Source organism: Sesamum indicum, linkage group LG2 (genome assembly GCF_026168435.1).
Source record: "Sesamum indicum cultivar Baizhima isolate 11 linkage group LG2, ASM2616843v1, whole genome shotgun sequence".
Lineage (NCBI taxonomy): Eukaryota > Viridiplantae > Streptophyta > Magnoliopsida > Lamiales > Pedaliaceae > Sesamum > Sesamum indicum.
In genome coordinates, this window is record NC_142658.1 from 1,342,728 (window position 1) to 1,354,098 (window position 11,371).

The 11,371-nt window shown below is 37.4% G+C and overlaps 2 protein-coding genes across 2 annotated transcripts; both read right to left on the reverse strand.

Annotated features, from left to right (window-relative positions):
* Window positions 1–1,262: 1,262 nt before the first annotated feature.
* LOC105176610 (O-fucosyltransferase 10) lies at window positions 1,263–6,525 on the reverse strand. Its single transcript, XM_011099482.3, has 10 exons — window positions 6,023–6,525; window positions 5,116–5,194; window positions 4,853–4,920; window positions 4,274–4,362; window positions 3,639–3,836; window positions 3,088–3,292; window positions 2,822–2,989; window positions 2,382–2,549; window positions 1,994–2,184; window positions 1,263–1,625 (listed from the first exon to the last, which is right to left on the reverse strand). Exons 1-10 carry the CDS (start codon window positions 6,341–6,343, stop codon window positions 1,451–1,453), a joined length of 1,662 nt encoding a protein of 553 aa, XP_011097784.1. The 5' UTR covers window positions 6,344–6,525; the 3' UTR covers window positions 1,263–1,450.
* Window positions 6,526–8,749: 2,224 nt separating this feature from the next.
* On the reverse strand, window positions 8,750–11,015 carry LOC105176618 (uncharacterized). The gene is made up of 4 exons (XM_011099495.3): window positions 10,839–11,015; window positions 10,650–10,747; window positions 10,256–10,288; window positions 8,750–9,091 (listed from the first exon to the last, which is right to left on the reverse strand). The coding sequence occupies exons 1-4, from the start codon at window positions 10,928–10,930 to the stop codon at window positions 9,015–9,017; spliced, it is 300 nt and encodes a 99-aa protein (XP_011097797.1). The 5' UTR covers window positions 10,931–11,015; the 3' UTR covers window positions 8,750–9,014.
* Window positions 11,016–11,371: the final 356 nt, after the last annotated feature.

Below are 11,371 nucleotides of genomic sequence, written 5' to 3' on the forward strand. Positions count from 1 at the left end.
TCCATCACAATCCTTCTCATCTACCTCATGTCAAGTCAATTCTTTTGCCCCTTTTGTTGCATGCAAAAATATTGCATTCCAACAAAGCTAATTCACTCCAAACATGTCCTTACCACTAAAAATATTCTGATTGATTATTTTAGTTAGGATTTCATCTAAAATTTGTATTGAATTATCAAAAATATCCTTTTAAATCATGAATTATAATTTTATATATTTTTTTTATAATAACTTCCATACAACATGATTTTTTTTTAAGAAAAAAAATCAACACAAATAAAATTGACATCTCTACTTTAGTGTCAAAAACATAATTGTCTCACATATTTGCCCCAAATTTTACTTATAAGTTTTGGGAGTCATTTCTTGATTCCTGTTAAGCAAGAAAAATTCTTATTGAAATCAAATTTGGCTGAAATTAAATCAATTATAAAGCAAGTGTTTCAGTGTGTCGGAACACTGTGCCATCATGTTCGTCTACTCCAACATCCCTGGAACACTGTGCCGGCTCCGAAACATCATCATCTGATTCTCCACTTAACAGGGCCAAAGCTCCCCCGACCAACACCAAGAACCCGACCTTGAGTGCTTTTTCCCACCCCGACGGCTTCGGGACCCAAATCTTCTCCCCCAAACTGTATACAAAATGGAGTCCCGGAAACATTGTACCTCAAATCTGCTCAGCCTTGAGTCCCATTCAAAAAGACTCTTTACAGGTATATTGACTGCACCGCTAAGCCTGTCTCTGAGGGTTCTCTTACAGAACAGCTTGATGGCGAGGTTTACGCCTGGTTTCTGAACACTTGACTCGCTTATCATGTGTACTCAACCTGGAAATTCCATGTGGGGTTGGTTTCTCCTTGCAGATCAACTGGGCTTTTCTAGGTGGTTTTTGATTCTCCTTTGATGGAAAACTTTGGCGTAAGCTTTCATGAGGCCAAGACTCGGGACGTCAGGGAGATTGTCCGCTGAAACAAGAGTTATTTTGAGTTTCCTGCACTCCATGCAAATTGTGGGAGTTCTTGGAAGAGTTTTCTTTGGAATTTTGTAGCCTCTCGTCCATATGGAACATGTATATATACCACAATTGGCTTTGAGTAGTATTTGGTAATTACATCTAATACTATTCCACAGTAGTTACACATCAATGCCTTCCAAGCCGCAGGTAGTGTGTAGAAGTTTACAAGCATGTAGTTTGTGAAATTGTGAATTTTAAGTCGTTTTGTTTTTTTTTTTTTTGGTCGATTGCAGTTCACACTGGATGAAGATGAATTCTGGAGCTCTGTCTCTGCTGCAAATAAAAAGAGAATCTTTCTTCTGTAAATAACAAAACGTTGTTCACCCTTTCCAATCAGTTCTTGGCTTCATGGAAGTGAACGATGTTTGTGCTGACAACAGACAATATTGTGCAATTTGGGAAGCAAATATAGCATGGGCATTTCTTGATGTTTTAGAAAACATCTGATGGAGAGGAGTGCTGTGACTCCCACAGGCACCTGCATTCTGGCAAAGGGTTCAAATATACAGAACCCTTTCTTGTTGACTTCTTAACTCTAGGCACCATTATACTCTTGCGGTCACTTTCAGCTAGCATCGACTCCATCTCGTCTTTGAAAGCATCCCAACTACAAGCCACAAATAATTGCATGCATCAAGGAAACCGTGTGCTTGGCTATATTTCGTATGTGTTGCTTAATTCTAAGATAAAAGATCACAAAGGGGCAGTTAAAGGGCTTGCAACTCATTTGCAAAGCTTTGTATTCCATTATTAGTTTGAGGGATTACAAACATGGATAATTTGCATAGCATCGACGCAAAGGGAAGGCCAAATGAACTTTAGCGATGACTGCTAAATTTTACTTGGTTTTTTAATCTTACTATATTCAGCACTACTTGGGGGATGCAAAAGCTAAAATCAACAGAATATATTCCTTATAATCATGAAACTTCCAAACTGTACAAGGATTACAACAAAGACGTGGAGATTAATTACCTTATGCTTGTATTCTGCAACAAGACTGCAAGCTTGGTTTTGTCAGGCATGATAGTTTTAGCATGTCCATTGTACAGGAATCTTCTGTGACCCATCAGAAAATGGGGGAAATTTCCTCCTTGAGTGGTCACAAATACTTCACTAGACAAGCATACCATGTAGTCCAAAGCAGCTAACCTTGAAGAAAACTCCTGAAAAACCATAACAGATACAAAGAATTTGGCCAAGTTTGTTGTCTGCAGATACATAATAATTATGAAAAATGCTGTAATGAGATAATACCAAATCAGTAAATCTAAAAAAGATATATATAGAGGTAAATATGAGTTGTAGAGGAGATCTAGCTTCAATTTTAGAAAAATTCTGCACTACAAGCACTTCACATTACCTGGATTAAAGCAAGTTCATCAGCAGTAGCAAGTGACTCTTTTGTCTGTAGGAGAGGGAACATCTGCCGAAGAGGTTCTAAATACCTCTCCTCCTTGTAGATTTTACCAGAAGCCAAATAAATGGGTGTACTGTTGGAAAATCCCATACCTCTTAACATCATACCAACCTATGCTGACAAAGAAACATACGCCGAAAGAGAAGTGTTACAGCCTGCAACATTGTTGTGGGGCCTTTATCATTTGAATGTAATAAGATTTTGCACCCGTATGTCTGATATGCATAAATGACACGATTCTAGTGGACTTTATCATAAAAATGAAGAAATTCAAAAGCTTTAATAACCCCTATGGATCAATGTAGCTCCCACAGCAGATAACTTGATTAGCACTGCAAATACTTTATTGAGATCATAAACATATTTTAGCATTCAGAACGAACCTCCACTGGGGTCATTGGGCACCTTCCATTAAGACGGTTAAGACCCGGTTCAATGATTCGATTTTCACGCATGAATTTTTTTCCCCACCCTTTTTCACGTATTGCATCCATTTCAGCTTTTTCCTTCTCTCCACCATCATACACACAGCACGAGAAAGCCACCATGTCCTACACATGAAATGGAAAATAAAGCTGACATCATTTTAAAGTTGTAAACAGTAACAAAGATATTCACAAATAACTTTAAGTCTAAAATGAAAGTTTACCTCTTCGAATCGGAGATGAACTGAAACATACTTTCCCCCAGAATGCAAGCTCTTATCAGTCATTCGATTGACTATCTTTTTGGCAAGATTCATTATGGTTGAAGAGAACCTCAAAGCTTTATAGTTTGCCAGGCATCTTAAATATTGGATATGTGGTGGAACGCCCATTGACAATCTGTTAGCAAAGGGAGAAATGCGAATAACCCTGCACAGAGGATTTCAAAGTTATTCAAATAGGCAAGACATGATGAGCTATTAATCAACCCTCTTTGCTTATATGGTTATGCACATATATTGTTGGACCTCTTAAATCTGTTGCCTCCATCACTTCTTGTTCCTTAGAATTTTCGTGTGCTCTAGTGCTCAAGATATCTTAGTTAATGAATATAGTTACCAGGAACACATTGTCTGTGAGGAGGTGATAAAAACAAATCTTTAACCAAAATAAGCCCTAAGAATAATACAATCACATTTTTGCATTTAAATTATGGTAGGAACTGCTAAACAGGAAAGGGGAAATATAAAACAGAAAAGGACTTCACACTATGTACCTTGTTTCTTGCAAGACGGGATAAACTTCATCCAAGTAATAACGAGGAGATGCCCAAGCTTGGACTCTAAGACTTGGGATATTCCTAATGCTGAAATTATAGCTCTCCATCAATTCATCCGGCAGATCATGAACCACCATAACAAAACCTTTCAGGGAGGAAATAAAATGATCCTCATCATAAATATCAGCAAACTCACTGTAAAGAACCAAAGATAAAATTAGTTATAGTTATAGAGGCGTGGCCACATATTGGGCAATAACACTAGAGTACATCAGGAAAAAGTTCTTTGCCTCCTGAATCATCCAGGCACAGAAAGAATGTTACAAGATGAATAATAAAGTGAAGAACAGTCAAGCTCGGAAAATTGTCACTGAATATTTTGTCCAATAGCTAAGCCTCATTTAGTAAAAGGAACAACTTTACCGACTCACTTCCTCTCTGATGAAACATATAATGCACACACCAAGCTTTAGCAATTTGGTCTAACTGAAGAACATTAAGCGAGTCTATCTACTCTTTTTGCTGTCTGATGGCATTAAACCAACCATGATGTAAAAAGACAATAGGGTTGCTATTTTAGCATCTCGCTAATTTCTGATTAAAATAAGTGGTTTGGTACATAAGAAACTCGCCTTGGATCCTTCCAAACATTATGAAGATCAAAGCGAGGGATAACAAGAGTAGCATTCAGCAGTCCAGCCACAGCCACAGCATTGCAAATCTGCAGGTGCACCGACATGGAATAACTAAGGGCCTAGTACAATATATGAAGTGACATATTGGGAATACATTTTTAATAACATGACTTAGTTCTTGCTTTCTTTATTTTCAAAAAGAAATATTTCACAAGGGGTATGTCAACATGGGGCATCCTATGTCCTTCCAAGAGGACTTAGGGTTATCTTTGAAAAATATCGAATATCAGCTGTTGCCCAATCAACAATTATTTATTACACGCTCCATTGCGATAATCATTTAGTCACAAGTGCAGAGATCATTGCTGGACAATGCTGCCTTGAACTTCCCAAATACAGAAAATCATAGTTCTCAAACATAGGGACATCATATCCTTCTCTTTTCACTTTTGACAATTCTCCCTCTTCATAGATGAATGTTCACTTTTTGAAATAAGCAAGCTTTGGATAGCTTAATCAAATATATGAACAATCAGAACTAGAATAAAAAGTGATTAGCATGAGTCTGATGCATACCGATGACCGTTGTTGGTTAAGACCACCATTAGCCTCTACAACCAGATAGCGCTGGAGCCCTGGGGAGACTGATAAAGGAAAAGGCAACATGCAAATGACTCAATTATACAAATACTGTTGAATACATCTCTTAATTTTTCCTGGTAGAACTTATCCTTAAAGGATCTGCAACCAATCCAACTAATACAACCCAAAATGCCACATCAAATCATGGGAAAACCAAAGGTTAAATCATCTCAAAAGTATGAAGGGGATATTCATACCAGGTTGCCAATGAGCACTAGCATTCAGGCAGGGTCTTTGCTCTTTTAGCTTTCTTCTGTATCTCCAGAGATTGTCCAACTACAATTAGATGATTTTCTATAATTACCACGATTTATACCAATTATGCAAAAAGGAACTCCACTGCGTTACTAAAGAAAGAGCATTTTGCCTTTAGAATTGCATGGGAAAAAAAAAAGAAAAAAAAAGCCATGACATAAAGAATGCAACAGGCTTCCACGTTCTCTATATCTTTGATTTCCATCTTATGTTAAAGGAACTCTAATCACTCTCGTTTCAATGAGAAGACAGAAGATATAAAGAAGAAAATAAATGGTTGATACTTCATAAAAAGTAAAAAAAGGCAGAGTTGTACTACATGGATATAACCAACAAAGAAAATGGCAATCACTACGGCTATGGTTTTGCCCAAAACGTTAAAACAACTCTGCCCTCTTTATTCAACATTGAGAAAGAAGAAACAAGAAGAAAAGGGACAGATTAGCTTAGTACAAGAAAGTAAATTTCCAGTATAAGATATCAAATCTTCTGACCCCATGGATATTCTTGTCCACTGAGTTTCTCAGTTGACAAAATCAAAATTGTGACTTGGACTATGATTCTTGCCAAGAAACTTCCACTGATCAGTAGGATTAAATATATACCCTTTCAGAAAATGAATTTGCACATCAGTGGTCCTAGAACAGACACCAAAACCTCTCAATTTAACTCAGGCAGGCATTCATCAGCACGAGGAAGTGAAAACGGATTCCACAGAAATTTTAAAAAGTAAAAATCCTTACATTATCCGTACAAAGTCGTTCAAACCAAGTGATTGGTCATTTCCGAACTTGCTAAATTGAGAACGCTGTAACCTCTAAAAAGTGCGAGAAGAAATTCATGTCAAACCTCAACAGTAGAAGCATTATCCGACTGAATTTCAGGCCATAGCTTCAGAAACAGCTCTTGGCTGCGGTAGAATGATCCGGGAAGCGGCGGTGGAGGAGGGTGCAGGATGGTTAACAAGGGCCCCGCACAGGTGACCAGCCCCATAATGTAGAGAACTGTCAAGAAGATAAGGTACCTTTCGTGGAAAATTCCGGTAAAGAAGAAGCAGAAGACCCCACGACGCCGGTGTTTACAGTGGAGGTGAAGCCTCCGGCGGCAACTGTTGGTTGTGGGCTCTGTGGCGTACGTTGAGGCCATGCAAGATGGATTTAGTGTCTGCATCAATCTCTCTGTGTGTGTAAAAAGATGGGATCTTTATGCTGTTGTATGGATTTGTAGTGTTTCTTGATTATCCAGTGTATGTTGTTGCAAACGTTTCAAATGAGCTTTAAGGAAATAATAATGAGGTAATGTAGTTAGTACTTGGTGGTGGAGATGGGTGGGTGGGGTGGGGGGAGCCAAGAATCTATAAAGAAGTGGGGAACAAAATCTTTTGAGTTATATTTCTACAGTTCTTTTGAGTTATATTCTTTTGTATTTGTATGCAAATTTGCGTGGAGATGTTTGTGATCAAGATTTTGGAGGGAATGTAATTTGTCTTTGACCTTAAAAATCTCATCTTGCATATGTGAAGCTCTGCCATTTTTCACTTTTGTCCTTTAATCTGTTTTGGCCGTGTTGTTTGCAGTCTTCCAGTACTGATTAATATGGGAAACTCAAACTCACATCAGATCAGATTTAAATTAATCATATAATAAAATATAATATACTTTTTATGTGACTAACGTATAATTTAAAACAAAAAACATATCATGATTGATTTGGTTCAATTGAACTGGACTTAGATAAAAAGTCTCCGAATTGATATCTACCATCCATACAAGTTTACAACCTTTTTTAACACAGCAGGACTTTATTCTCTGTATGGGGGGGCCAGAATGTCATTCCAGAAGACGCAGGGCCTTCACTTTCTGCCGGAATCCACGGCAGGATTGTTAAGTTAAAGCGATCAACTCATTTGAGCCGTTCGATGCTATCTCTTTTGTCCTTTTTTCAGTATTAAAGAAGTCACTGTTTGACTCCCCTTTTTAAACTACACCCCATCAACAGCAAAGCCCACCTACATGTAATTGATGTGGTAATTACTCTCTCATCAACTCTACTTCAAGTACCCAGTCCCCACATCATCAGCTGCGTTCAAGATCTTCCACTGCACTACTTAGTGGTCTGAATATTTGGGACTTGGTTTTCTTACATGATTTCCACTTTTGTATTATGAATGTGCATGGACCTTTGTCGGCAATCACCAATTCGGAAATTGTAGAAATATGTAGCTTGGCCTCACTATCTGCTGCAGATTCTATGTGCATGTGTGAGTGTTTAGTGTGTGAAATATGTGGTTTCTTGCCTCAGAACAGAACTAGAATCAGTAGGTAAGGCGTGATATGTCTGAATTTCGTAAGTGGTAAGTGAGTTGGTCCTGAATTAGCACGTAAATGCGATAAACGGACTATTCCCCCCCCCCCCCCACCCCACTATCCATTAGTAGTAGAGATGAGAATTCTTGCTATTCTCTCTTTGATTCAAAAGTCTTGAATGGATCAGAAACAACATACTCTATTCATCAATAATTGTACTTGAATTCGTTACATATTACTGCTAACGAAAGTAGTAACAGCACACTTCCCACATTTTTGTGTCAAATTCTATGTATAAAAGTGAAGTTTCTCTTTAATCGTGGTGTGTTCACTCATAAACTAACACTTAACTTAGATTTGCGTGATCACTTTAGTCAAAGCATGTCATGACTTTATTACAAAATAATAACTCAACTTAGGATGGCTAGTTTGCTTTTAAAACTGTTTTTCTTCTACTTCCAAACTTTATCATGATTACAGACCTTATGCATTTGGTTTGTAATAAATCCAGGTGTTGAATGCTTTACACTCTCTTTTGACCATGCAGACTTCTAAAGATCATAAAAACTAACAGCTTCAGGTCCCATCTCTTTTTCTAAGTCATGTCGAAAATGTCTACTCTGTTATGAGCATTTCTTCAGTCTTGGTAGTCCGGTCGCTGCTTGGATTGGAGATGAGAGATTAGGAGCTGTACTGAAACTGGAGGGTGTGCTGACAGATTCGTTATCTTTCTTACAATTGTTTGGCTGAGATTCAAAGCTAATGCAATAGTACTAGCTTTTGATACCAACCGACATGTAGTAATTGTGGCGCCTATGGTGGGACCATCACCTCCCTGCCTCAGAGCTTTCAATGGCGATTAATTAATATGGGTTCAAATCAAAAGCAAGGAACCTGTCACGTGCGCCATTACTGTCTCACGTGACTTGCTCGGTCATAACTTCGGTTCTTCAGTTGTGGTGGAAAATTCTTGCCTGCGCCTTAGTGGTTTGTCACCTTCGTAGGAGGAAAGATAAAAAGTACATATAAAAATTCTATGCCAACGATGGTTTGTAATAAGCAGAATTCTTGGTTTGTAATAGGTGAAGAAAATCCAGGCAAAGCAGCCTCAAACCATGGGTTTTTCTGCAACAACCATAAATAGTCCACAAGAAATCAGTGGAGGGCATTAAATCAAAGATTTGCAGCTGATCTGATGCATCAGAGGCTTCACCATCCTCCAAATATTCATTTCATAATTAACAAGAAAAAGAAAGTGGAACCGAAAAAGTGAAGAAAAATAATACCGCAAAACAGCATCATTCATTCATATTGTTTATCAAGAAGGGCTGCTGTAATCAGCAATTTTCGCAATCAAAACTGAGTCAAGGACTTTGATCTCTATTGTATCAGAGCTAATTCACTACAACCATCACTTTTTGCAGTTTAGTTTTAAAGAACAAAGCTGGAAAAAAGAACTCCCAACACTTATACGAGGATCAGGCCAATAGCGCACGGGTTGCAATGTTTATGGGAAATCCATATACAACTCAACCTTAAGCCGACATACAAGCACCAACCCTATCCCGAGGAATCAAGCGCAGTTCTGACCCGTGTTTAAGAAAGACATTTCCTGAGAAATCAATTCAATTCATGTGAGTTAGAGGTGCATAACTGCACATATGCCAACCAAGCATTAGAACCAGAATACACAAGCACAGTATTCAAACTTCTAGGAACAGCAGCCACATGAAAATTACAAAATGAAGTGCAGCCAAGTTAATTTGGACTTAAAGCTATCCAGATGTCTAACAAGTAGTTTATAGAAGATGATTTTAACGATATTTAGTATTTTGAAGAATAAAAAGGGGTTTGTTATCTGAACTGTATGATAATACAAATAAATTAACACACCACACACACACACACACATATACATGTGTATATATATATAGAGAGAGAGAGAGAGATCCAACCCAATTAGGAACCCTAAGCTAAAGGAGTAAATAGAAAATGAGATGTATAAAATTATGACAAGTAATCGACAAGGTATTGGCAGTCAGTCCATACACAATTGAATCATATGCTTTAACATTGACTTGGAAGCTTGAGCTTTTTTGGTTTGTTTTAGAGGCATCTGAGACACCTTCACCATTGTTGAGTGTCCCAGTGGGGTATGTACTGAAGCATGTACGAATTATCAATTCTGTTAAGTCACTTGCTTCCACTCATAGATTACATGGGACAGGCCAAGTTAAAATGGAGAAAAAGGAAGCATGGACCAGCAACCATGGTCCAAATGAAGATGCTAATGATAGGGATAATCTCCTCTGTTGGAACACAAGGAAGCTAATCAAGATGTTGGGTTCAGATATAGAGAAATAAAACTAGGAACAAGAACTGGGACATAGATGAAAAGCTCAAGCAATAAGAAAGCATTAATGCAATCTGCATAGATTTAAATGAAGACACAGAGGTCGACAAACTGCATCTAGCTAAGTCCAATCCAAACTGACAACTAAAGAAATTCAATCCACACTCAACAACTTAAAAAATTCCGAGATAGCATCCAGTCCATGCTGAACAACTCAAGAAATTTTAAAATAGCATTACAAACTGATGCAGAAAATATATGAAACACAAGCCACAATGATAATTTTCTTTAAGTAGCAACTAAAACTACATATCTGTTTTCAGTTCCATGCATTAGTTACTGATTACTAACACAATTGACACGGAAAACAAAGAGAGAAATAAAATTAAACTACATTAATTAATAAAATTAGAATTTAAATACCTGCACTCTGTTGAGGATTAATTCCCACTCCGTCTGCATTAACAATGACCAAGAACAGCCAAAAGAAGCAATTTTTAGACGTCATCATAAGGAAGTAACAAACGAGAAAAGCAAATTTGACTTTTAAATTCAGATTGATACAGCAAAATCAAACATCAATAATACATGCATAAGGTGTACGAACTTCACATATATCATCTAAGAACACCAAAAAATAAAAAAGCAGAAAAAAAAAACCTTTAAATCTTTTTAAAGGCGCTGATCCCTAAACAATTCCAGCAGAAAATCCAATTCCAATCCGAGAAAGCAAAGAAAAGGAGAAAAAAGAAAAAAAGAAACTTCACAAAAACCAAAAAGGATTTTTTTTTTCATTTATTCAAAAAAAAGAACCTACCGTTTGTGATGATGGCACTGGTTTGCGGAGGCACTTTGAATTCCTCGGCAGCAAATTTCAGAACCGCAGTGAATGGGGCTGCCTCTGGTACGCTAAATCTGGTTTTCAATTTTATAAAAAAATGATAAACAAAAATGGGTTCATCGGAATATGAGAATCCAACAAGCATGAAATATCCAGGAAACTTACACTTTGAAAGGAAGTTTGGGATCAGAAGTAAGGGTTACTTTGAATGACACCTTTCCGCCACCTCCACCGCCGCCGGCGCCACCGCTCGCCATCTTCTCTTTATCTTTTCTTTTTTTTTTTTCTTCTCTTTATTTAGTATTTTTTGAAGAACATAAAAAACTTGCAGATGTTTACATATGTATGAAATAACGGAACACAGCTGCTTACTACATACGCGCGGGTATCCTTAGCCAATCGGAAACAGCCACGTGTTTTCCTTATTTAGGACTTGTTCATAGCCCAACACCATCAATCGTCGTGGTTTAATGCTTAAATCGTACGTCGTCACATTCACCTTATACATTTAGATCTTATGTTTAGTAATTTTACACCATAAAATATAGATAAATTCTCATACTATGATTCAATAAGTGAAATCTTGAGAGCATTACGATGATTCAAAAGTAAAATTGTAATATAGAAGTTGGCAGGAAAGCAATATTGACTAGCTATAAATGACTTCAACTGTCGTTTTATGATTCATGAGTCCTTAC

Bases quoted from the DNA above. Each gene is read 5' to 3' on its own strand.
- LOC105176610 (XM_011099482.3), bottom strand. From the start codon at position 6,343: ATGCAGACACTAAATCCATCTTGCATGGCCTCAACGTACGCCACAGAG. The intron at 5,195-6,022 runs GTTTGACATGAA...ATCTAATTGTAG, and splicing joins ATAATGCTTCTACTGTTGAG to TTGGACAATCTCTGGAGATA. The intron at 4,363-4,852 runs GTATGCATCAGA...GTGCACCTGCAG, and splicing joins TTAACCAACAACGGTCATCG to ATTTGCAATGCTGTGGCTGT.
- LOC105176618 (XM_011099495.3), bottom strand. From the start codon at position 10,930: ATGGCGAGCGGTGGCGCCGGCGGCGGTGGAGGTGGCGGAAAGGTGTCA. The intron at 10,289-10,649 runs GTAGGTTCTTTT...TTGTTAATGCAG, and splicing joins CAGTGCCATCATCACAAACG to ACGGAGTGGGAATTAATCCT. The intron at 9,092-10,255 runs GTATTTAAATTC...TTGATTTCTCAG, and splicing joins TAATCCTCAACAGAGTGCAG to GAAATGTCTTTCTTAAACAC.